Source organism: Euwallacea fornicatus, chromosome 9 (genome assembly GCF_040115645.1).
Source record: "Euwallacea fornicatus isolate EFF26 chromosome 9, ASM4011564v1, whole genome shotgun sequence".
Taxonomy (NCBI): Eukaryota; Metazoa; Arthropoda; class Insecta; order Coleoptera; family Curculionidae; genus Euwallacea; species Euwallacea fornicatus.
Window position 1 is genome coordinate 773,364 of NC_089549.1, and position 21,530 is coordinate 794,893.

General features: G+C 36.8%; 1 protein-coding gene, 1 long non-coding RNA gene and 1 other non-coding gene across 25 annotated transcripts; 1 reads left to right on the forward strand and 2 right to left on the reverse strand.

Annotated features, from left to right (window-relative positions):
* Nucleotides 1–606: 606 nt before the first annotated feature.
* On the reverse strand, nucleotides 607–21,393 carry hyd (E3 ubiquitin-protein ligase hyd). 23 transcript variants are annotated; one of them, XM_066286177.1, is made up of 44 exons: nucleotides 21,232–21,393; nucleotides 19,672–19,869; nucleotides 19,082–19,233; nucleotides 18,621–18,778; nucleotides 18,285–18,493; nucleotides 18,051–18,226; nucleotides 17,815–17,996; nucleotides 17,489–17,757; nucleotides 17,285–17,436; nucleotides 17,067–17,228; nucleotides 16,882–16,935; nucleotides 16,665–16,778; nucleotides 16,195–16,448; nucleotides 15,871–16,140; nucleotides 15,568–15,819; nucleotides 15,281–15,515; nucleotides 14,295–15,199; nucleotides 13,705–13,865; nucleotides 13,383–13,650; nucleotides 13,177–13,327; nucleotides 12,971–13,125; nucleotides 12,786–12,918; nucleotides 12,513–12,642; nucleotides 11,681–11,928; nucleotides 11,257–11,372; nucleotides 10,713–10,971; nucleotides 10,282–10,416; nucleotides 9,828–10,002; nucleotides 9,372–9,597; nucleotides 9,145–9,310; nucleotides 8,903–9,093; nucleotides 8,364–8,511; nucleotides 7,820–7,977; nucleotides 7,520–7,624; nucleotides 6,478–6,655; nucleotides 5,982–6,264; nucleotides 5,764–5,925; nucleotides 4,947–5,287; nucleotides 4,246–4,389; nucleotides 2,447–2,639; nucleotides 2,180–2,386; nucleotides 1,944–2,091; nucleotides 1,443–1,673; nucleotides 607–1,385 (listed from the first exon to the last, which is right to left on the reverse strand). In XM_066286177.1, exons 1-44 carry the CDS (start codon nucleotides 21,291–21,293, stop codon nucleotides 1,173–1,175), a joined length of 8,829 nt encoding a protein of 2,942 aa, XP_066142274.1. In that variant the 5' UTR covers nucleotides 21,294–21,393; the 3' UTR covers nucleotides 607–1,172. The 23 variants fall into 23 exon arrangements, with proteins under 23 accessions (XP_066142274.1, XP_066142291.1, XP_066142275.1 ...); XM_066286194.1 differs by having other exon boundaries at nucleotides 10,282–10,413; nucleotides 11,681–11,916; nucleotides 14,301–15,199; nucleotides 19,082–19,251; XM_066286178.1 differs by having other exon boundaries at nucleotides 11,681–11,916; nucleotides 14,301–15,199; nucleotides 19,082–19,251.
* LOC136341343 (small Cajal body-specific RNA 8) lies at nucleotides 7,100–7,229 on the reverse strand. The gene has a single exon (XR_010732494.1). It is a non-coding gene; the product is annotated as a small Cajal body-specific RNA 8 (non-coding RNA).
* Nucleotides 20,828–21,405, forward strand: LOC136341323 (uncharacterized). Its single transcript, XR_010732492.1, has 2 exons — nucleotides 20,828–21,065; nucleotides 21,120–21,405. It is a non-coding gene; the product is annotated as an uncharacterized lncRNA (long non-coding RNA).
* The last annotated feature ends 125 nt before the right edge of the window (nucleotides 21,406–21,530 follow it).

The window sequence follows — 21,530 nt, forward strand, 5'->3', positions numbered from 1 at the left end:
ATGATATTGTTTTCGAAAAACGTTTTATTATCATCTGCCTTGGGGATCCTTCGAGTATTTGGCTGTTCCAATTCCTACTATATGCATCCGCAAAAATTCTTACCTTGTATACATATCAATTCGTGATCCAGGAATTGATTGAAATAATGCTCATGTTTTCCAAGGACCATTTTGATTTCTTTATATTTTTATGCTGCTGATTTGTACCAATGTTTCTGAGACACCCTCTATGTTACGTTTTCACTTACCATCTACGATTGGGTTTAGGCAGCTTGTATTTCAGAAACTGTTTGAGACTGATGACACTTCCATATCAGCAAATTAATATTTGATGTTGATAATATCTTATTGTTATATACACACAGGGGTCCTCAGGACAACTCCATTATATAAGTAAATGAGTTATTTATTTTTATTACCCATTTTATGATATCTTGCTGTGGAGTTATGGAATATGAACATCTTTAAGGAAGATTTTCTGTAGTAGTATATATCTTTGAAAAAATCGAATATGTAAATCAAAATTGTCTCAACAGATGGCACTCTGCTAAGCGTGTTACAAATTTACTCACTAGCTAGTGTTGAAAAATCATTTTCTGTCAGTGATAAAGGTAAACAATTTTTAATGAATGTTTTCTATGCTAATGTATAATTAGTTGCGTGCCTTAGTTTCTAAATTTGGTAAGATGTACAGATAAAACCTGCAAATACCTTGATTTTTATTTAAAAGCTAGATCATTCTACGAGTTGTTTTCTCTTGCCAATAGTCATTGAAAATTAATCATAGAACTGTTCAAATCGCATGTATTATGTGAGCAGTCTCTTCCAACCAAATAACAAAAGGGAAATTAACGTAACAGATAAAAAACAATATTGAACATCACGACCATCATTTTACTCCACCCTATAATATGCCGAATATGTACAACTACATCACCGTTCAACCCTTAAATAAATAATTACATCACATTCAGAGTACACTGCGAGTCAGTTTTCCGAGAAAAGGCCAATTATTTCCCCAAAATTCCAACAGTTTTAGTCCTTTTCTCAGATGAACCAAACCTCAGTTAAACAGTACGAGAGTACGAAACAAATGTTTATTTCGTGGACCAAAAATTTCTAGAAGCAGGATGTCTTACCAATTTACAGATATTAAATTGAAACCGCACTCATCAAACAAAGCCGAAATTCTTTATTTTGATTGCCAGCAACAGCTTTTGTCTTAGAACTGTCCGGCTGCTGTAAAGCGGTATGTAAAGACGTGAAATGCACGTATTGGCGGTGGGAAGATGAGCGTCATCGGCGGGCCTAATAGTCACTGAGGGCATCGGCTGGAAGCCATCTTCGCTAGCCGGTAAAGCTGGGGATCCAGTCCAAAAATAAACCTAAAATTGTTAGATAAAATAGATAATGAACTCAATAACTAAGATAGAAGAACTAACCAAATCTTGTCTTTCTAAGTGCGTCATTTTCTCTACGATAGACCACAGCCATCTCTTGAATTTGACAAGTCTTTCGCCACTCTCTCCAGATTCGTCGTTGAAGGATGTGTAAGAAATCAGCACCTGCACGTTAATATCACCCACCCCATTCAAGAGTAGTCTTAAGTCTTCTGCAGTTAATCCGTCGAGAGACCCTTCAGGGAGGACGTCGAATACTCCAGTACGAATGCTCTGAAATGCAATTGAAGACAAAATATGAGAGCTATATTTCTCACGACATTTATTTATTTTAATGTTAGTTAAAAAAATTGTTGCTTTTAATTGATATTTCAATGCTTATAAAACAAGCCATGAAACATAGGAAAAAGCAGTTAATTTTCACAGCAATAAACGCCATATGACTTAAAAATTATGTCACGTGGATGTTGTACTGTGATATAAATTCGAAGAACTTCGAAAATATTTGAATTCAAAAAATAAAAATATTCGGGATTTTCTTACTTCTATTGCTTTTTCCTGAACTTTAATCATTCTGTATTTGGCGTACTTCCGAACATAATCGTACACATTGCTTGCCGTTACTTCAATTTCTTTTCCGTTAGGTACAATTTCCATGGTACCGCCACCTTCTTCTGGTCCTAAATCAATTCTGTAAAAACAAGAAACAAACTCAAATTAGGACTTAACCTTAAAAAAACATGCTTGACTTCGCTAAACCTAAGATTTACTGGACTTACGTGAAATTCAAATCCAAAGCCGAAAACAAACTATAGCCATCCTTAGTCTCGGCATCTACTACCAATTGCCTGAGAGATTCGTAAACTACAGGATCAAAAAAGGCTAAATCGTGGAATTTTATGGGTCGCCCCAGAATGGACTTCAGTACGTGGCGTGTTAGAAATATCGGGCAAAGTTCGTTTTGCAACAAACACAAACCCAACAACCTAAATTTATTATCTCGTTTAGGTTCTATTACTGGTAAGGAAAAATGATTGTTGTCATACCTTCCCACGTTCCTAAAGGCATTCAACCTTTCAAAGGTAGCCTTGCCTTGTCTGGGTGCGTAGAATCCCCTCTTTCCTGGACAATAAAATAGAGGCGCAATATCTTCTTCTTCCGAAGCACCCTCTTCTAGAACAGAATTATCCGAGTTGACGCCTCGGGAACCAGTGCTTTTTCTCGAACCGCGTTCGAAATCTTACAAAAATTAATAAGCGCAAAATAAATGAAATGCTGCCACAAAAATGAAACCATTAAGAACATCGAAAGACGAACTAAATTGCTGGGTAACGGGAACGCAAAGACCGAATTTTAGTACCAAATATGATACTACGAAAAAGAAAAAGCATCTGAAAAAAATCAGTTGAAAGGATTTCTTAAATGAAGTGACTGAAAGTATAATGCGGAGAAGATCGAATTAGTCTGATAAAAAAAAAAAACGATTTGTTACAATGTGAAAAAAAAAATTGCTTGTTCTTTGTTTTATGTAATTTTTCATCGTATCTGACAAGAAATCTTGAGTAACATCTTATCAACCAAAAAAACGACACGAATATTATGTATTTATATGTAACATACAAGATTTTTGATCTCGCTACGTGTTACAGTTTTTTGAGATAGTAAGCTGTTTTTAGATTTCTTTTTCATATCCTGTTTATGCGTTTTGTTTGCCCGGCAGTTTAAGAACTGTGTTCGTTTTTGTATTCGCAGAGCGAGCAGAGTTTGAGCGGTGGTCATATGATAAATAAGATTTTGGAGGCGACCATTTAACGAATGTATTCGAGCTGTTCTATCATTAAAATTGCCAGCGTCACAGTCTTTAAAAGCAGAGAAGGTGAAAAAAATTAAACAGAAAAAATTTTGAATTTTGCGAAACTGCAGTGTGTAGGACAATTCTCTACGTAAGAGTCGTTCTGAATTAAAGTAGTTTCTGATTGTTTTATGGTACCTTACGAACGTAGAACTGTTTCGGTGGTCTATTTGTGAGACTTATTTGAAATTTTAATCGATCTTTTCTATTAATTGACATCTAAATTTTTCTCTAAAATCTAGTTAATTTTCGCATGCTCGATCTGCTCGCTCTTCAAGCTCTGAGGAAAGCGAATTGTTACAGAGCACAATAAACAAAGGGAATACTGATTCGAAAAACGAACCCAGTAAATATAACATGGTAAATAATCCTATTAGACACTGAAAGCATATTATAAACGCGGTCGTACCTGACTACTGTAAACGCAGAAGGATCCTTGTTATGTTTATTTTGAACAATTGTGGAAAACAGCATAAAGCTAGGCTCGATGGATCAAGGAACATATATTTGATATCTAATATATTACGGCATTCGTGTTTCATGTAGATTTTCTTGTGAACGATTTCTTGATACAATTCACATGATTTTTGCTTAATTTCATATTCTGAGCATTTTAGTTTTAGAGCTATAAATAATATAAGTTATATTTGAAAAACAAAAACTTTCGGACATCCGAACGTTATGTTAGATGCTATACATTGCTCTAATTAGGACGTGTAGTATATACAAGGATTGGTACGTTCATGGTAACCGTAAAGCGAGTTTAATGTCTCTAAGTGGCGTAATTTTTTAGCAAATACGGATACGTTTTTGACCCTGCTTTAAGTGTCTATTAGTATGTACTAACGACTTAGAAGAAATGGACGGAGCATTGTTTTGTGTTGCCTTTCTGAGAATTTCTAGCAAAAAAAGACGGGACAAATTTTAGAGAAATTTTGGCAATAATCTTTGCTACGTCCAGTTATCTCTAGGTCATTGCTTTATGCATATTACCTAATAGAGAATCCGAACCCATATCGGCATGAGACTGAGAATGTGCGAGTATCATTTCCACCGCTTCCTCTACTTTTGATCGCAAAGATTCTTCCGAAGCCAAAAGCAGAAGTAACTGTGCTGGAGACAACTCTAACAACATCCCTGTAGATAATCGCATCGCATTAAATCTCCTTACGTTCGTATCATGTCGCCTCCTTGACATAATTGAAGGTCGAAAGGTAGAATGAACCATCAATTTAATCATAGATATGTATCGTTTACATAAATTTATCCTTTATTCATACTAATTTTCGATATTCAATTAAACGAAGCAACAACTAAAACGGTACATTAGACTTTTTAAACAATCTCTTGCCTGGTTCAGTAGAAATAGTTGTCGTTTTTTAAGCGCCTGTCTATAGCAATGGGTCTTTCGAATTTGAAATCTTTTTCAAAGAAAACAGATATCCTGAAAGTTTGAACAAAGGTATATCACTTTTCTGTCTTGCCTGTTTCAGCGAATCTGAGAAGAGTATGACTCTGTATTTGCCCGCAGTCCTCGAAGCTCCTTAATGGACTTATCCGAAACAACCCCGTTTTCGAAAAACAGTTAAACAATTTTAAAATTAGCTTACAAATTGTTCAAAAATCGAACGTACCATTTTAATCGATGCGAAGTTTACTATTTACCTATTTAACTTTTCGAAAGATTAACTCACCGGTTATCCTACCGGCAAAAGTCGGATGCAAATTATAAACCTTCGGGTACAATCTGTCTCCGAGCTGCTGCTGGTGCGTTGTTAAATGTTCGTTGGGGAGAGAATTGACTCCTCCCGAACCTGGACCAGCAGACAGGTCTGGCATAGACGGAGCATCCGCGTTGTGATGCATATTCTCGGCGGGGACAAATGGCCTCGCATCAACACTCATTGTGCGTCTGTGATGGTCACGGTTCCTACCGGAACCTCTAGAAGGCAACGACCGTCGGAGGATCTCCCTGTCCCGTTGCCGCAGTCTCGGTAGTGAACCCCTGAATTTTTTAATTCGTCTGTCCTTCACCCTTAATAGGTACCATTTAAAAAAACACTTTTACTATTGAGAACTTAGAACTACCTATTAAGGCGCTGCGAAACGTCAATAAAATCAGGAAAACAAGTGAAACATCGTAACGCTATACAGTTACAGATTAATTACTAAGATTTTTATACATAATGTGGAAAAGGGCAAATATATAGTTCCATTTTAAATTAGAAAATAGAAACTGGACATTTATATGCATCATTTTTAGATATAAAATTACTAATTGTTCCACAAAAATTCCAAAATTCTATTTTTTCAATAGAGAAGTAGCGGCCTGACTAGTATTTATTTGCATCACCTGGTATACAGATAGATATTATTGACTTTTTATTCTTATATCACTCGGTTCCTGTTCGCAGTTTGCCTATCACAAGAAAGTTTCAAAGTTTTCAAAGTTGAAAAAAATCATAGTTAATTGAAAAAAGCTGCAGCTATAATATTTACTACCTTACTAACCTCTGAAGAACATTGTACTGACTGTACTTGCTATCCACCACTTGAACTGCTTCCAAGCTGGGTAATTTTTCATTGGACAAGATAGCCTCAGCTATTGCAGTATAGAAACTTCGGGCTACGCCGCTACCCTCACCTGGCTCGTCTTTAAATGTAACTTTAACTCTGAATAAAATCAAATACATTCAATTAAAACACTAATAATATTTCACGACACATACTTATTGACTGCTAAAGGGGGAGAAGAAGAATTTCTTCGATTGTAACTACTGTACTGCGTATTAAGTTCCTTGAAAGTTTGCATTAAAAGTTGAGTACGATCACGCTCGATTTTTGACAATGTCAAATCTCTCTGTTGGTTGTTCCTCAATTTTTCCATGTCCCGCCTGAATTTGGCTTCTTTGACGGGAAATCCGCCTAATTCGGACACGATTGAACCTGGTTCTAAACCAACGTCTTCCATGAATACGCGGCCGAACAGATCCAAGGATAATCTCCAACGCCCTAACGTTTTAAATGGGTTATTATAGTACATTAAGGATACAAATTTTATAGAACAGCACAATAGTGTACAAATTCCGATTTTAGATATTTTTTAATTTGTCAATAGATGATGTATAAGTAATAAAGATATAAGAAACCTTCTATTTGGGCAACTTGGTATAACCCCATAATGTCAATTGCCACGAAATAATAATAGTAAGAATTCTTATTTACCTAACAGCAAATCATGAGACACAACCTGCCCAATTGTCGGTGATTTGGAAGGTTCCTGACTCACAGAGGTTGTCACCACTGTAACATTGGCAGAAATCTCTTGATTTTCCAACGTTTCCGGCTGCTGCACGTCCATCATAATATCGGAATCGTTCGATTTCTGACTCTGGGTGTTCACCTAATAACGAGAGATGCAACTTATAGTGTGTCCTACGAATATAAAGTATCCATATAATCAAATGAGTGCCACCTGCAAGTGATTCGTTCAAGACGAAAGTCTTGAACAAGATCATAGTCAGCGCGCTTACACTGAAAGTTTTTAAATAAATATCTGAGGGTAATGAGTACTAGAATTTAGCCATGTCTAGTGTATTTCAAAAATGATGACGTCCTGTATATTACACAGTTTAATTTATATTCCTGTATGCGTATGCTATAAGTACGCTTCATTGAAAATTAAAGAAATTTAACCTTGTAAAACTTTTGTGGAATATCGACCGTTCAGACGACACACACAGTTAGTCGGCGGCGGCCAAGCCAATGATGATCATGCGATTCTTTATTTATATGGATATTTTATATTCGAAAGAACAAACTTAACTAGTGTTGTTGGTAATTAACATGATGTACGCTCCGTATCTGTCCCCAATTAAAACCTTAAACAACTGCGGTCATCAGAGAGCTTAAATTATCTAGGAAGATAAGTGATGTATAATTTACAGATATTCAATTATACACGTAAGTGACTTCCAAAATATTGAAATTGTTAGAGCAATAACAATGTGTGAGCAAAGTGATTTATATAAAGCACATCATCAAAAATCATACTGGAGGCGAAGTATGAAAAACGCCATGGATCAAAATTTATCAGAATTAATACATTATGAAAAGACGTTATCGACCCTATATTCCACCGACTAATGGACAATGTTTAAACGGATTGTTAACTTTAACATCCAATTCGTTTTAGTTAGAAGCAACAATAGTCAAAAATTGATGACATAATATATGATCTGTGACGATGCAAGAGATTGAAACTTACCATTGATGATCCAGCTCGAACAATTACACTTTTACCAGGACTTCTCGACGATCCTGGAAGGGATAAATTGACATCGGTTGCGATACGATCTGTGCTTTCAACCAACTGCAAATTAAACAAAATCATCCATCAATTAATGCTAATGCTACAAAAATAGCATAAGATTGCCGAGTAATAAGAAACTTATTATTATTGATGTTTAATTAACCCATTAAATAGAAGAGCTGGCGCTTGATGCGAAAAACGCAGAAAGTAAATAGGAGGGATATGGTTAAATTAGGACGGGAGTATTTTACTTACCGAATCTTGACTATTGCAGTCCATTGGAATTTCAGATTTTCTCGGTGAAACTATTATTTGAGGTCTGGAACTTTGAGGCACGTCAGGAGGCAATGGGATCGATGACACTGGAATATTTCTCGCCGACAGGTCTTGTGGCTTTTCGTTAATGGCCTCCTCTAAAAAATTCAAGGAAAAATTAGAATCTCACAGGAAAACGTAATGGCCTCAACAATCCTAAGTATCCAGACAAGTGTAACAAAGCAAAAAAAAACACATGAAAAAGCCATTTTGTCAGCTAAGAGAAGTGGTGAATGCAATCCTCTCCATAAATGGCTATTTCATTAACCATCCTTAAGCCGCGTAAAGGAGCAGTAATGGCCAAAAAAACCAAAGAAATTTGCAGATAACCGACACTCTTAGTTCAAAGAATCGGCCGACTGTGAAACAAAAAGGACACACTATTTACTTCAATAAAGAAAAAATAAAGACAAAGTTCCCTGTAGTTTCTATCACTTACCAGCCAACTTTCCGACCAAAACTGCCCCTTTAACATCTAACTTACCACTAGCTTTATTACCGATAGCTGCCAGCAGGCTTTCAAAGGGCTGCATGGTCCTCTTCTTTTGGTCTTTGTGCGGGGACAAACTTCCGCTACTAGGCCCCGGTTGGGGCTCTCTTGAAGTGCTTGCCAGGCTTGGCTCCGTTTGAATCTAAAGAGAACAACACTTAATAAATTTAAGCAAATATATGATCTTAGAAAATGTTCAGATTTTAGAAGATTCAAAAGACAAATTCGACATATACAAAACAAAAATTCCTATAAATATACGTCTGGAAATTAATCGCTAGTGAAATATAGGGGGAATTATATATGGGACTTTAAACACCCTTGTTTCATAATCCAAGAATAGGTAAGTTTACCTTTGTGTGTCACTTGAACTAATCTGAACGTGTCACACATCCAAATATTTTCCTTATTTAGGAGATATTTAACTTAAACTATAAATTATACATTTTCATCATATACATTTCGAAGATCCAGCACTTTATTTACTTTATTTTGTTGCCACTAATGATTGATTTGATTTCAAAAATACAAACCTGCACTTCTCTAGTTACTTCAGCATCTGGGTTGTAGTTTTTGGGGTACGTTAAAGGATTAGGACCCATGACGTTAAGGGCATTTGAAATAGGATGGTTGGCGTGAGCCGGCTGCCGCATTGCGTATTCTGTAGTTCTAGTTGATAAACTTAGTTTTGTTGGTAATTGCTCCAGTGGATTATCAGAGTTCCCTGATGAAAAAGTTGAATTTTTGCAATATTACATCAGTTACAACAACTTACCTGTGGAACTTAAAGTTATAGGTTGTTTGGGAATGCCAAATAGATCCTCACGACGAGCATTCGGCTGCAGAAGATGGGGTTGATCTGCCAATGGCAGGGCTTCAGACATTGGAGTTTCGAAAGGATCGGGAGGAGGACAACCCAAACACAATGTTGATTCTGATCTCTACATATAAAAGTATACTATGGCCAATTTCCCTTTAAAAAGATTTTCGAGAGATTAATACCTGGAAAAAACTATGCTTCCGTCCCTTCCCGCTAAACCCATGTTGGGATGAGCTGTTCAGGTTGCTGGATATGTTACTGGCCAAGTTCGATACTTCCTGATCATCAAGTGAGTCTGTATCCATGTTCACGGCAATATCTTCATCCGCTTCTTCATTCTCGTTTTCGTCCTGATCATAACATGGCGGCAATGGCAACATATTGTTCTGGCTTCTTATATCTTCGTCCCTGTAAATAAATGCTTATTTGATGAACAAGTCTACTAATAACAGCGATCAATAGTCCAGACGTTTTTTAATCAATCTTTAAAATCTTAATCTAAATAATTCCTAACTATTAACAATGGTTAATGGTAGGAGTCGAGATTAACAACTTACTAATATATGTTTAACAGGCCTTCAAAGTTTTGTAATTTTCGCACTACTTACTTTTGTTCTATTTGAATAAATTATTCTTACCTATTATCTAGCATTCCAGAACGCATGTAATAGATTAAAGCGTCAAACACGTAAGCCACATGCTTAAGGGCCGATACGTCCAATATTGGCAACGAATCCAGATGTTCACTGTTGTGGGCACGCATTAAAGACAAGCAATATGACAAAAACTCCCTCCTTGCGGCGTGACCGTCACCTTAAACGAATATAAAATATGACAATAAATTGAGTTTTAACTAACAATTTTTTGGAATTTATTTGCAACCTCATTATGAAAAAAGTTGTAAAAAAAGTCGAATCGACTAGATGTTCTCTTCAAGCAATTGTTTTATGTTTATACTTTGTGATTTACTGTATATAGATCAAAACATCGGAATTTTACTAACTTTAAAGTTATTTCATTTGTCTTAAACCCTATAAATTGTTACAGTTAAACATTAGATTGTAATCTCAAATCGTGAGAACCGCAACTTACCATCCCTATCTGGCCGAGTCCGGCTATTTTCCACATTCGTAGTAAATCCAACAATACGACTACCCACGGATCCACCTGCAGCACCCGCTAAGGCATGAGCCCTACTTGATCTCACCACCCCCGAACTGGAACCTACTGGAAAAATTCTATTAACATATATTTCTTGAACACAAAAATCATAAAAACTACAGCAACCACCAGTTTTAGATTAGTATTAGCTCAACTTGGTACAAAACCTGGACCAACTTAGAAACCCGAGAAATGAATTATTTAAAGTCGGTTTGCACAAATATCAATAATGTCAAAGTAGCAAATAAAAATTGACATTAACGAGCCGTGCAACGACAACAAAGAACAAAACGACTAATGTGGCCACACAAAACATAGTAATCTAGAACTACTATGCCACTATATTAAGCACACGAGTTAACCTAAATCAGCAAGTGAGGCTAAAAGGGAGCGAACAGGCACTCGACGATGCCCACCTCCTGAGCCTGCTGACGTCGGGTGTAGCTGAGTGCCGATTCCTGAGGCGCTCGACGATGAAGTGCTACTATTTGTGGTAACACTCACGCCTCCATTCTCCAAAGAGTTGGTTAAAGATGCACCGAATTTCAGTTGGGCTTCGGTAGCGTCCATTACGGTTAGCAGCCAATCCCATGTGGATTTTAAACGGAATTCTAGGTAGATCTAGCAAAAGATAAAAATATTGAATACATATTTCAAGATGCTACTAGAGAATTGATGACTATTACTATCAGAGTTCTCAGTGAATTCGCTGTATTTGAACTTTGATCGTATTAATTGGACAAAAAAAGTGGAGGGTATGTGATTTAAATTCAATTATCGATTATCACGTTGTTCTTGTCTGTTTTATTACCCTGATCTAACAAGGTCCAACCCCTATCTTATTATATGGAGGTATAAATGAAATATACTATGTTATGAAAGAAGAAAAAGTGTAAATGTGCTTACCTGCACGTTGCAGATATCGTCTTGAGATACTCCCATATAGGAGGATGAGGGAATTCCTGTACTTGAATTATTAGAAACAGTGGAAAGGAGATCTGCAATTTGTCGCACCACGATTCCTGCAACAAATGTAAGCATGGTAATGGTTAAATAATTAATAATTGATTTATATGATTGTTTGTCCATAAATGAATAAAACGCAAACGAAATACGTAATATAAGTATGAAGTGAAACAATATTTCAATAATGTAAGATATGTACATACAACAGGACGATATTTTTTTGTGACTGTGTTTTTAATGGCATTGAAAGTTATTCTATGTATTTTTGATTTCTCAGATCGAAATGCAACTTCGATTGTTTTTGTAAATTCGTAGGTGAAAATGATTGAATCACCTAAAACGAGCTTTATGAAACACTACTTACCAAACGCTCTCGCCAAACAACTGGCAGTTGTGGCCATGGTAATGGGTTCCGAACTAGCAGCAACCGTAGCACTTCCCGTAGTTGATCTTCTCAAAGAAGTGGGATCTATAAACACCAGATTTGAGCCGTTCGCTAAACGGACTCCAGTTGACCGTCCTGATTCCCTAGACCTGATCGCCCACTGCATGTTCTGCGGTGCGAGATTCGAACGTTGACCTGAGCCGCCGGCGGCAGTGCTGTAACGGCTTCTTTTGTGAAATGGAGAATTCAAAAAGAACGGATCAGAAACTTATTAATAAAACACACTGCAGTTATATAAACTGAGATTTGTTTTGTTGTAGGAGTTTATGCAACTGCAGATTAGGATATTTGGCGGACTTAAAAATGAACTAATTCGATGAAATATACAATGTATTTCGTAAGGATAGTCACTAACTGAGTTTAAAAACGAAAATGGTCTATGTTATTTGAAGACTTAGGTCAGTTAAATCAGAACGAGAGGTACAATATCGAGCTTTTCCGCTTAGTAGCTTTTTTAACTCATGAAAATTTAAGATAAAAAACTTTATAATCTTAAATCACACCCACATGCACCATACCCTGTATCTAAAAATAGTAAAAGCCAATGTTTTTCTGAAAAACCATAATATTTTTTATTTTGATTCCCTATACTAGATCAAAAAGTATTAATCAATCTGAAAAATATTTAAATAACTAAGAATTTTCTACATAAACTTCAAAAAAGCTTCTCAATTCTGTACCGATTTTCATTTACGTGCATCAAATATCGATCCTCAATTAAACAAACCTTAGGTTACTTTCTATAACTTACCTACGCCTCTCCAATTGTTCTTCCGTCACATATTCCTCATTATCAGGTTCGTCGGTACCAGCCTCACTTTCCTCTTCTTCCTGTTGACTTGATTCGCCGCTTTCATCTTCAGGGAATAACAGCAGACCTCCTAATAAGTTAGTTATAGCGCTAAAAATACTGAACTGAAGGATATTTGTTATTTTTCCTTTTAAAGAGTGACCTATCAGCGCTGTGACAAATATCCTCCCGATTGTACAAACATTTCATAGACAACACAAATAAGATTTTTACCTGAATCACTGCCTGCTGTAGCACCAGTCTGGACGGACCTTTGTGCACTAGCCGCGTCCTGATTGCTATGATTATCGTCGCTGTCGCTTTCAGTTTCAGCCAAAAGGTCCAATTCTGGGTCTGACTCCTCGCCCTAAATTCCAAAGTATAAATGCTATACAACTCAAAAAATAACTGCAAAATACCTGCAACCGTCCTTCTGGTTGGTCAGCAGGAGCTTCCTGATTCTCGCTTTCCGCCAAAGATGGAGCCTGGCCCACCAAACTCAAGTCCCGCTCTGTCTGATGATCTTCATGGTCCGATGCGACGTCATCATCATTATCAACTGCCATGCCAAGGCCTAAACAAATAGAGTGAGCAAAAACCTGAATAAAATTAATTGAAAATATACCTTCTGAATCGATGATATTCAACAATTCCCTAGCGGCCTGAGACCTTCTTATAGATTCATTTAAATAAGGGAAGGCTACTGATGTGCTTTGACTGTTTTGTCTGGATGTGCTGGGTGCCAGAGGATCGACTAAGAACAACTCTTCTGATCCCTTTAAATATGAACCCAAATTTATGAATAAATCATAGAATAGGAAATTTTCTCACATTTAGAACATCATTTGGTGAGGTTGCTAACGAAAAGGGAGCAGTAGGTCTTGCGACGCCCAATCTCACCGGAGCTATCAGTGAATCTGCCGTTTCACACAATTCTTCAATAGCTAATTTGCTCAACGATTGAAACAGCCTCTTGCACCGTATTAACGGCTGATTTTGATTGTTTAAAACACGCCTTTTTGAAGAAGTTGGGGCCATTTCTATGCTAAATATTACGAAAATGCGCACCACTGACCGGACGAATCTTCTGGCCACAAATCTGTTAAAAAAGAATTATACTAAAAAACTACAAAGGTAAAGCAGTATATCGTACCTGGCCAAATCACTAAGCTTTTTATCAGGATTTTTCATTTCTTTTATTAAAGTTTCTGCCAGTACATCAGTCGACATTTGGCACTTGACTAGAAAGCAGTGAGTAAATTTATCCAATAACGTTGTTCCGGATTGGCCAGACACATAGGGCTGATCATTAAGCTACAAATAGAAATTATCTTATACTATTGCAGAGTACAATAAACTCTAACTAAACTACTTAAAAACGAGCATAGATAATCCAATTTTTCACTCCAAATTTTAAGAACGGTACATTAAAGAATTATTCATAAATTTGGACGACCGTACAAATGTATTGACTATTTTCACAAACTTAAAACAATATAAATCACAAAAATAATAGTGACAAAAATGTCATATTTCTTGCATATTTTAATTTTAAATACATAAAAGAGCTGATTTAGTTGCAATACAAAACAATATCATAGAAATAAATCATAAGAGAACTCTTTGTGGAATATAATAAGATATACTATACGAGTGAATATACGTACGTATTAATAAATTGAATTCTTTGCTTTCTGGTTGACTCTAACGTGCCTAATAAATACAAAGAAATTTTCAACCTACACTTGCCTGTAAATCACCAGGCTCTCTCATTCCAGACATAATCATACTCTTGACTGCCTTCCAATCGGAGAGCAAGCATTCCAGCGCCCTTCGACTAAATCGCGGCGGTTCCAAGTCATGTTCGGGCATATCAGACTCAATATCCGAAGACGGAGTCTTATTCCGCGAACTAGTGCGCGGCCTAGACTTACTAAACTGTCTCTGTTCCTGGTTTTGTCTGCCCACAGTCTGCACTAGGAACAGCAAAATACTTTCACCCCTAGAATTGGGCAGGCACACTAAATTTGTGTCCTTAACCAGCCTGCTTAACAATTCGTATCTCACAGACTGATTGCCCATAATAAGGGCTTTACATTTACACTTCTCCCAGCAGTCACAATAAGCCGTAGGTGAGGTTCTCTTCAATTTGCAATCGTGACCTTTATGGCAAACCCTGGCGCATTCCGTGCAACAGCACAAAGTTCCCGTCAACCCGCAAGTTCTGCATTCAAATATGTCTTGATTAATGTGTTCAGCACCGGTCCAAGTAAAGCTGCAAGTATCGTTGCAGCACAATACATGAAGAGGTGAATGGTCTGCGTTAGATCCCTTGGGGAAAATCATTTCTTCACGTTCTTGGGCAGTTCCGAGCTTCATTATTCTTTCAAAAATTTCAAGGGCAGCCGGATAGCTTCGTGAGGAAACTGCGAGCATGAACGGGGTTTGACCTTGCGCGTCTTTGGCGCACAGTAACTCTATTAAATGACTTTCAATAGTACTGGATTCATAGAGAAGAAAGTGGAGAATCTGCATTGCATTCGAGCGACGTTCTGAAGGATGCACAATGGTGTTGGATAAGCTGTGATTGTGACTACTGCCTTTGTTGGCTGCACTGCTGCCAAGGCTCATTATACTGTCCTCATCGCCTAGAATGACCAAATAAACAATTGCAATAAAAACACACCAATATTTAAATTCAATATTTAAGATTTTAATTATGTTTTTACCAGATGCTACGTCAAAAGTCTCTGGCGGCCAGCTCTGGGTGGGAATTTGATCCTCCTGAACCTGAATATACCTAATCGGATCTTCCTGTATAGTATCACTATCTTTATTTGATGGGGGAGTACACATATTCAAAACAGCATGAAATATATTCCTGTTCCCGTCGCATCTCTCAGTCAAAATCGACGGTCTTGTAACAGTATTTAATTTAAGATCTTGATCCAATTGCCCTAAAACCTGTAAAAAATCTTGTTAAAATAAATCAGAGGCTTTACAGTGAATTAAGTACCTGTCTGACACCTTCAATATCACACCTTAGGATCTTGGGCATTAACACCTGCTGCTCCAAAGCAAAAACCACTAAAGCAACTTGATTTTTCATGTTAAGGCTTGTACTCGGAACGGCTACAGTACTAGCAGCTACACATTTAACTGGAGGCAAATCAAGAAATTGAGGGTCGCGTATTGCATCAGCGCAGTCCTTGGCTAGAGGATAAATAGTGTTGTTCCCATCTCGCAGTATCAGGACTGTCTGATTGCTCTAATAAAACTAGGATATACAAGCTATGAAAAAAGATTGTTAAGTGTTCACCTCTCCGGCGCAAGTAAGATTTATCAATGGAGGACAAAGACCCATAAAGGCTGTTGTATCGCTAGGCAAGGGATTTTCTTGCTCCACACGACCAGTGCTGATGTTGAAAATGCAATAGGTGAGCTTCGTGCCATTACGCACAACTGAATGAATCCCCAACCCGTCAACTGCAATAGTTAAAATTTGTCCGATGTTTTCAGACATCTGAATCCTCCGAGGTGTTTTCTGAAAGCAGTCCGGCACTCTCGAGGTGGAACTCGACTTTATTACCTATGACACCGAAGTTGCAATTCATTATAAACTTTCTTATCGAGGGAGACAAACCTGAAGATCATCTTTTCTCATTAAACGACAATCCTGAAAGATATCATCCAAATCCTTTACACCTTCCTTTTCACGAGAATGTGTAGATGGAAAACGAACCGCAGCATATGCTCCATCTACTTTGAGCACGCGTCCCGTGGGTATATTACGCATATCTTCGACGAAAATCACATCACGCAAATGCCACTCTTCTTCGTCTTTGCGAGTGTCCAGATTTATATCGGAAACCGTTACCACCAACTTCTTTTGACGCTCTAAAATGCAGAGAGAGATATATAAGTTTTGAATTCCTACTTTGGGGGCTTGATTTATACCACATCAGTGGTCTGTCATTTTAAAAAATTGAAAGTTGCTTTCAATATGTAATCAAATATTTGGAATGCTGTTACATACAATACATGGATAGTTCGCGTAGATTATGTTTTTCACAATTTACAACAATTAATACAAAATAATAATAAGTCTCTTACTACTTGTGCTTCCAGTGTCGCTACAGGTACTGGATGCGGGAGATGGAGGCGGAGGCATATCCAGTCTGTCTGTATTTTCTTTGGAATTAGAGGATTTTGAGTTTGAACCCGAAGCTGCAACAAGAAGGAGAAATATTTAACAAATGACTGGAACTTAACACTTTGAACTAATCACTATTCCCCCAAAGTAGGAGCAGCACTTTCCTTTGCTACTTACATTCAGTAAGGGTATCCTCAGACCGTTTGTTGGACGAACCTTTCTTAAAAACATCTAAAAATGCACACACTTCTTAGAAAATTGCAATACTACATATTGAGACATGCCGTTTCTAGTACATAGTTGATATTATGAAACACTATAGAAATTTTTATATTACTTTTTCTTTTTTTAATTTTACTTACATAAGCTAGAACCACTTGACCCTGGCCTTGCCTCTTCCTTGGGTTTTTCGCCGGAAGCTTGTACTTGCACATTCATTATTTTAAAAGTGCAAGTATCACTTAATGTCCAGGCTGCATTTTGTAATTGACCGATTTTGGGAACTCCAGCAGATACTGTAAAACCTATAAGAGACCACACAGGAAGTTAAATAATAACATTATGGACAATAAAAACTTACCAACGGCGCCTGGCTGATACATCGGACTATTTTTCATGCACACCTGAGAACCGGCAACGATCTCCGATTGGTTTGATGAAGGACGCTGCTTTCGACATTTCGCCCTGTATTTTTCCCACAAACGCTTGCGCTGTGCGAACGGCAAAACTCCCCTGAACCAGATAATAAAGAACTAACAAAAACTAGTATAAATTCGGCACTTACCACCAATATAAAGCTCCGCTTTCCAACTTGGCAACAGTGTACAAGGGACAAGTAAACAAGGCAGATATTCGATCACTCAAGAACTCTGTGTACGCTTGTGCGGCATGCTCCAATTTATTTGAAGCAGGGGCCAGCAACTCGTCTAGCCATGTTGCTACTTTGCCGCTTTCAGTGGCAACTGAACAACGGGTGGAACAACCCGAGAGATGAACCACTTTTTCATTTACCAAATTCAGGGCTATAGTCTTTGGGTGATGAATATTAGGGTTCTTAAACGATTAAAAAATAAAATCCTTCTCGTTCAAGATTTACTGTTAATGACTTACCTCTGGATGTTTGTAAGGCTCATGCTCATTCCACTTCCATTGATAAAGTTGTCCATTGCTAGATAGAGCTATAAGTTCACTGTATAAAGTAGCAATTTGAGAGAATTTGGGAGCCGGCTCTGGCCAAAACTCCAAATCATCTGATATCCAAAGGGGACATGCACTGTCTTTTTTCTTGTGATCTGTAAATCTTAGAAAATGAACAAAACATTTTTGGATTATTAACAAATTATTACCTGCATCCTTTTCATAAGGATTGTCTCTCAATGCAGTTTCCAACCACTTTCTCGGACCGAAATATTGCCTGTCGCGCCATCTGGAAAAGTTTTCTCTATCTCTATCCGCACCACTACCTCCACCTGAAGTTGCATCTCTATCTGAGAGTCTCCCAGTGCGACCTCCACCGCTGCGACTACATAATTAAAAAAATTACATTATTTTACATTTATATTTCAGCAATAAGAACTCACTTCCTAATTCCAGCATATCCAAACATGTCTTCAGAAAACATAGCATCGGCATCGATGATGACTGAATGATCGGAATGAAATCCCCCATCGAGTAATGAAATTAGATCTTCCGGGACGTAAGAGTCAGCTGCGTCGTCACCTTCCTCGCCTTCTTCGTCGTCGCGCGATAAAAGATTGTTTACTGCGAGATTTACGTCTAAATTGGTCCTCTGCAAATACCAAGTTTTGTTTAACTTCTTGTGAAACCTCATGATGAGCCATCAGTTTATGCGTTTCAATTCAAATTATTTTTGTTTGCTAAAAACTACATACTTAATCGGGTTGACAGAAACTTACTTGCAATTCTCTAATTATTAAATTCCTGCTTTTCCCCTGTAGTACAACTTGAGCTTGGGATACAAGTTCTTCAGGAACATAAGGAGCTGGGACTGTCACCATAGGCCTTGCACTGCCTGATGCAGAAGTTCCTATTATGACAGGCGCACCTCGACTACCTATTTATTGAATAAGAACTAATAAAGCATAACCTGCTGTAATAATTTTCAAGAGTAAACAAACATTATTGGCATTTACTAAAATGAAACAAGAATGTGTTCTATGAATTTGAAAGGATTTTTCTTTTATTTTATTTGAAAATGATGCCTCACACACAAGTAAGGGTTATTAGAGTGGTAGATTTGCACACCACTGTTCCCAATCCTAACTAACTACTTAAAAACATTAGAATTAACTTGAATTAAAAACATTAAGCAATCTGATGACAAAATTTTCCAAATAAAAAAACCCAACAAACTTACTTCCATTAGTACCTCCCCTACTAGCTCTTTGTCCAGGAATGAGTCTGGTATTAGCCCTAGTTCGGCAACCTCGTCCTCCATTGGTGGGTTTTCCACCTGTTCCGCCACTTGAACCAGAACCTCCGCCCGAAGCTCCTCCAGCCCCCCCTGAACTGCGCAACAACCAAGATCTTTGGTTGCAGGACAAGGTTAAGTGTTAAGAAAATGTGTGCGCTAAGAATCATATCTGTTTGTGATTGATGAGGTAAGTGAGTTGACTTCTAAGACAAAACTATTAGACTGTCCTCATAGTTGTGGAATCTTATATATAAAATAATAATCACAAACAAAAATGAGAAACTCTTGATGATATTTATATTATGTGCATTTACAATATTTACATACAGGCCAAGTAGTAATTACATGTTGTTTAGGGAATTAATACAAAAAATACAAGGGTTATATATCTGATTTTGTATTTATCCTCAAATGATCACCTTTCCAATACCAAAAATAAAATCAACTAAAATGTGTTTTATTGTTAATGCAAAGTTTTCTTTTCAAAATAATTTTAATTCAATCGTTTCAACAAAAATTTAATGTAGATTTACCTTTTTGAATCATTTTTGCTCAAGTCTAATCTGTCAGAGAGAATATTGTAAGAAATCCGGCATATTCTACCGTCATCTAACAACAAAGCAATTGAAGTGGAACTGAGACAAATCTTCTTAATACCAACACGAAGACTTGACAAAACTGGATGAAGAGTATGCCCTAGGCGATTAATTCTATCTGCAACTTCCTTGAGCCTAAAAAGGGCCAAAACATATTAATAATAACAATAATTCAACATTTTGAATAGTACATAATAATCGACTTATTATACATTGCACCCAAAAACTCTTGATTACTTCTAATATGAAGAATGCAGTAAAATCAACAAAAAGAATTTGGGTTATCAAAGTTTTCTAATGAATCATGAAATGACACATCCAATAAACAGCACAGAAATTGCATATTTTTTTACTTCAAATGATACATCCTGAATATTACATCCCTATCTTTTGTACTTAATTTTAATCTGTGCATTAAATATTAATTTATGGTTTAGTTCCTTTTAGTTCTATTTAGGCAGTGAAACATCCCTTAATGTACAATTCATGTTTTCAACTATAACAAGTTAATTACTGGAAATTTGAGTGGCATTTTTTAATTTCTGACAAATCACTTTGAAATAGCAATGTGGTAGACTTTAATCATGGGTTGAATACTATTGGCAGAACCCACCTAAATATGCTTTTTGCCATACAAGCTCAACCAAAGTTGAATCTATGACATCATAAATCTTTTATAAAAGTCTTGTAAATCAAATTAAGAGCAGTAATTTAAAAATGCTATTAGTCAACTATAGAACAATATTTCATTTCTATATAAAATTTGGTAAATATATTATATCAATGGTAAAGTTTTCAAATATTGGTGTACACATATTTGACTAGTGCTTACCACCATGATTCCAACAGTTCTATGAAAGTTAACTGGTAGTTTATGTTGACAGCACATTAATAATGTGACCCTTAAACCGGGTCTTTCAAACTTATAGTAATTGATGATATTCTTTGATTTTGCCTTTTTTATAAAAATTATCTTGCTGACAAAGTTAGTACAAGGCATTCACAATGGTCAACCAAGCCTGGCATCTAGGTACTGAGTCATATGCATGCAGAGTACCTAGTTAGGCATAATACAGGCTTTTGGTATGATCAAAGAAAATTACACTTTTATTTAAACCTACGGATAATACATAATGCCTTGTCACATTCTCAAGCAATTTTGCTTTGAAATCCTTCATTGAGAAAGCACAATCGCCATTATGCGCAACAAATTTGACATCCAAAGCATCTGCATGGTGGCTTTCCACAAGGCATGAACTGGCATTGAAAGTCATGAAAAGTCAAAGGCCCCAATTTCAATAAAAAGTGGAGCCCCCATTAAGAGCCTAATTGTACCGCAAAATATACAGATCCTTTATACCCCAGTTTGCATAATATTTCCTTAGGTTACTTAAGGACAAAGACATTAGGATTCCTTGACTCCAACGACACAAAAACGAAAATGGAGGAAGACGTCCTCCATTATGGCTTTTAGAACAGGGGTGTAAAAAAGCTCACCTATCAATGAACTGTTCTTCGGTACCAGGTAACGGATGCACTACATATTGTAAAGAACTCATTTCCACTAAAGAATGTACAATATTTACATTAAAATCTACTCAAAATCCACACACATTTAAAACGACCATTCACGAACTGCGAACTGAAAATTGAAATAAAATTTGACGTTTGCATTTGTAGTTTGTATTTTTGTTGCTGATGGCGCCACTATCTTTATGGCAGGCAACCGTTTCCGGTTCCGGTTTTATTGATTAACATAACCTTTGGGTAAGGGTAAATCGTCTATCAAAAATCTG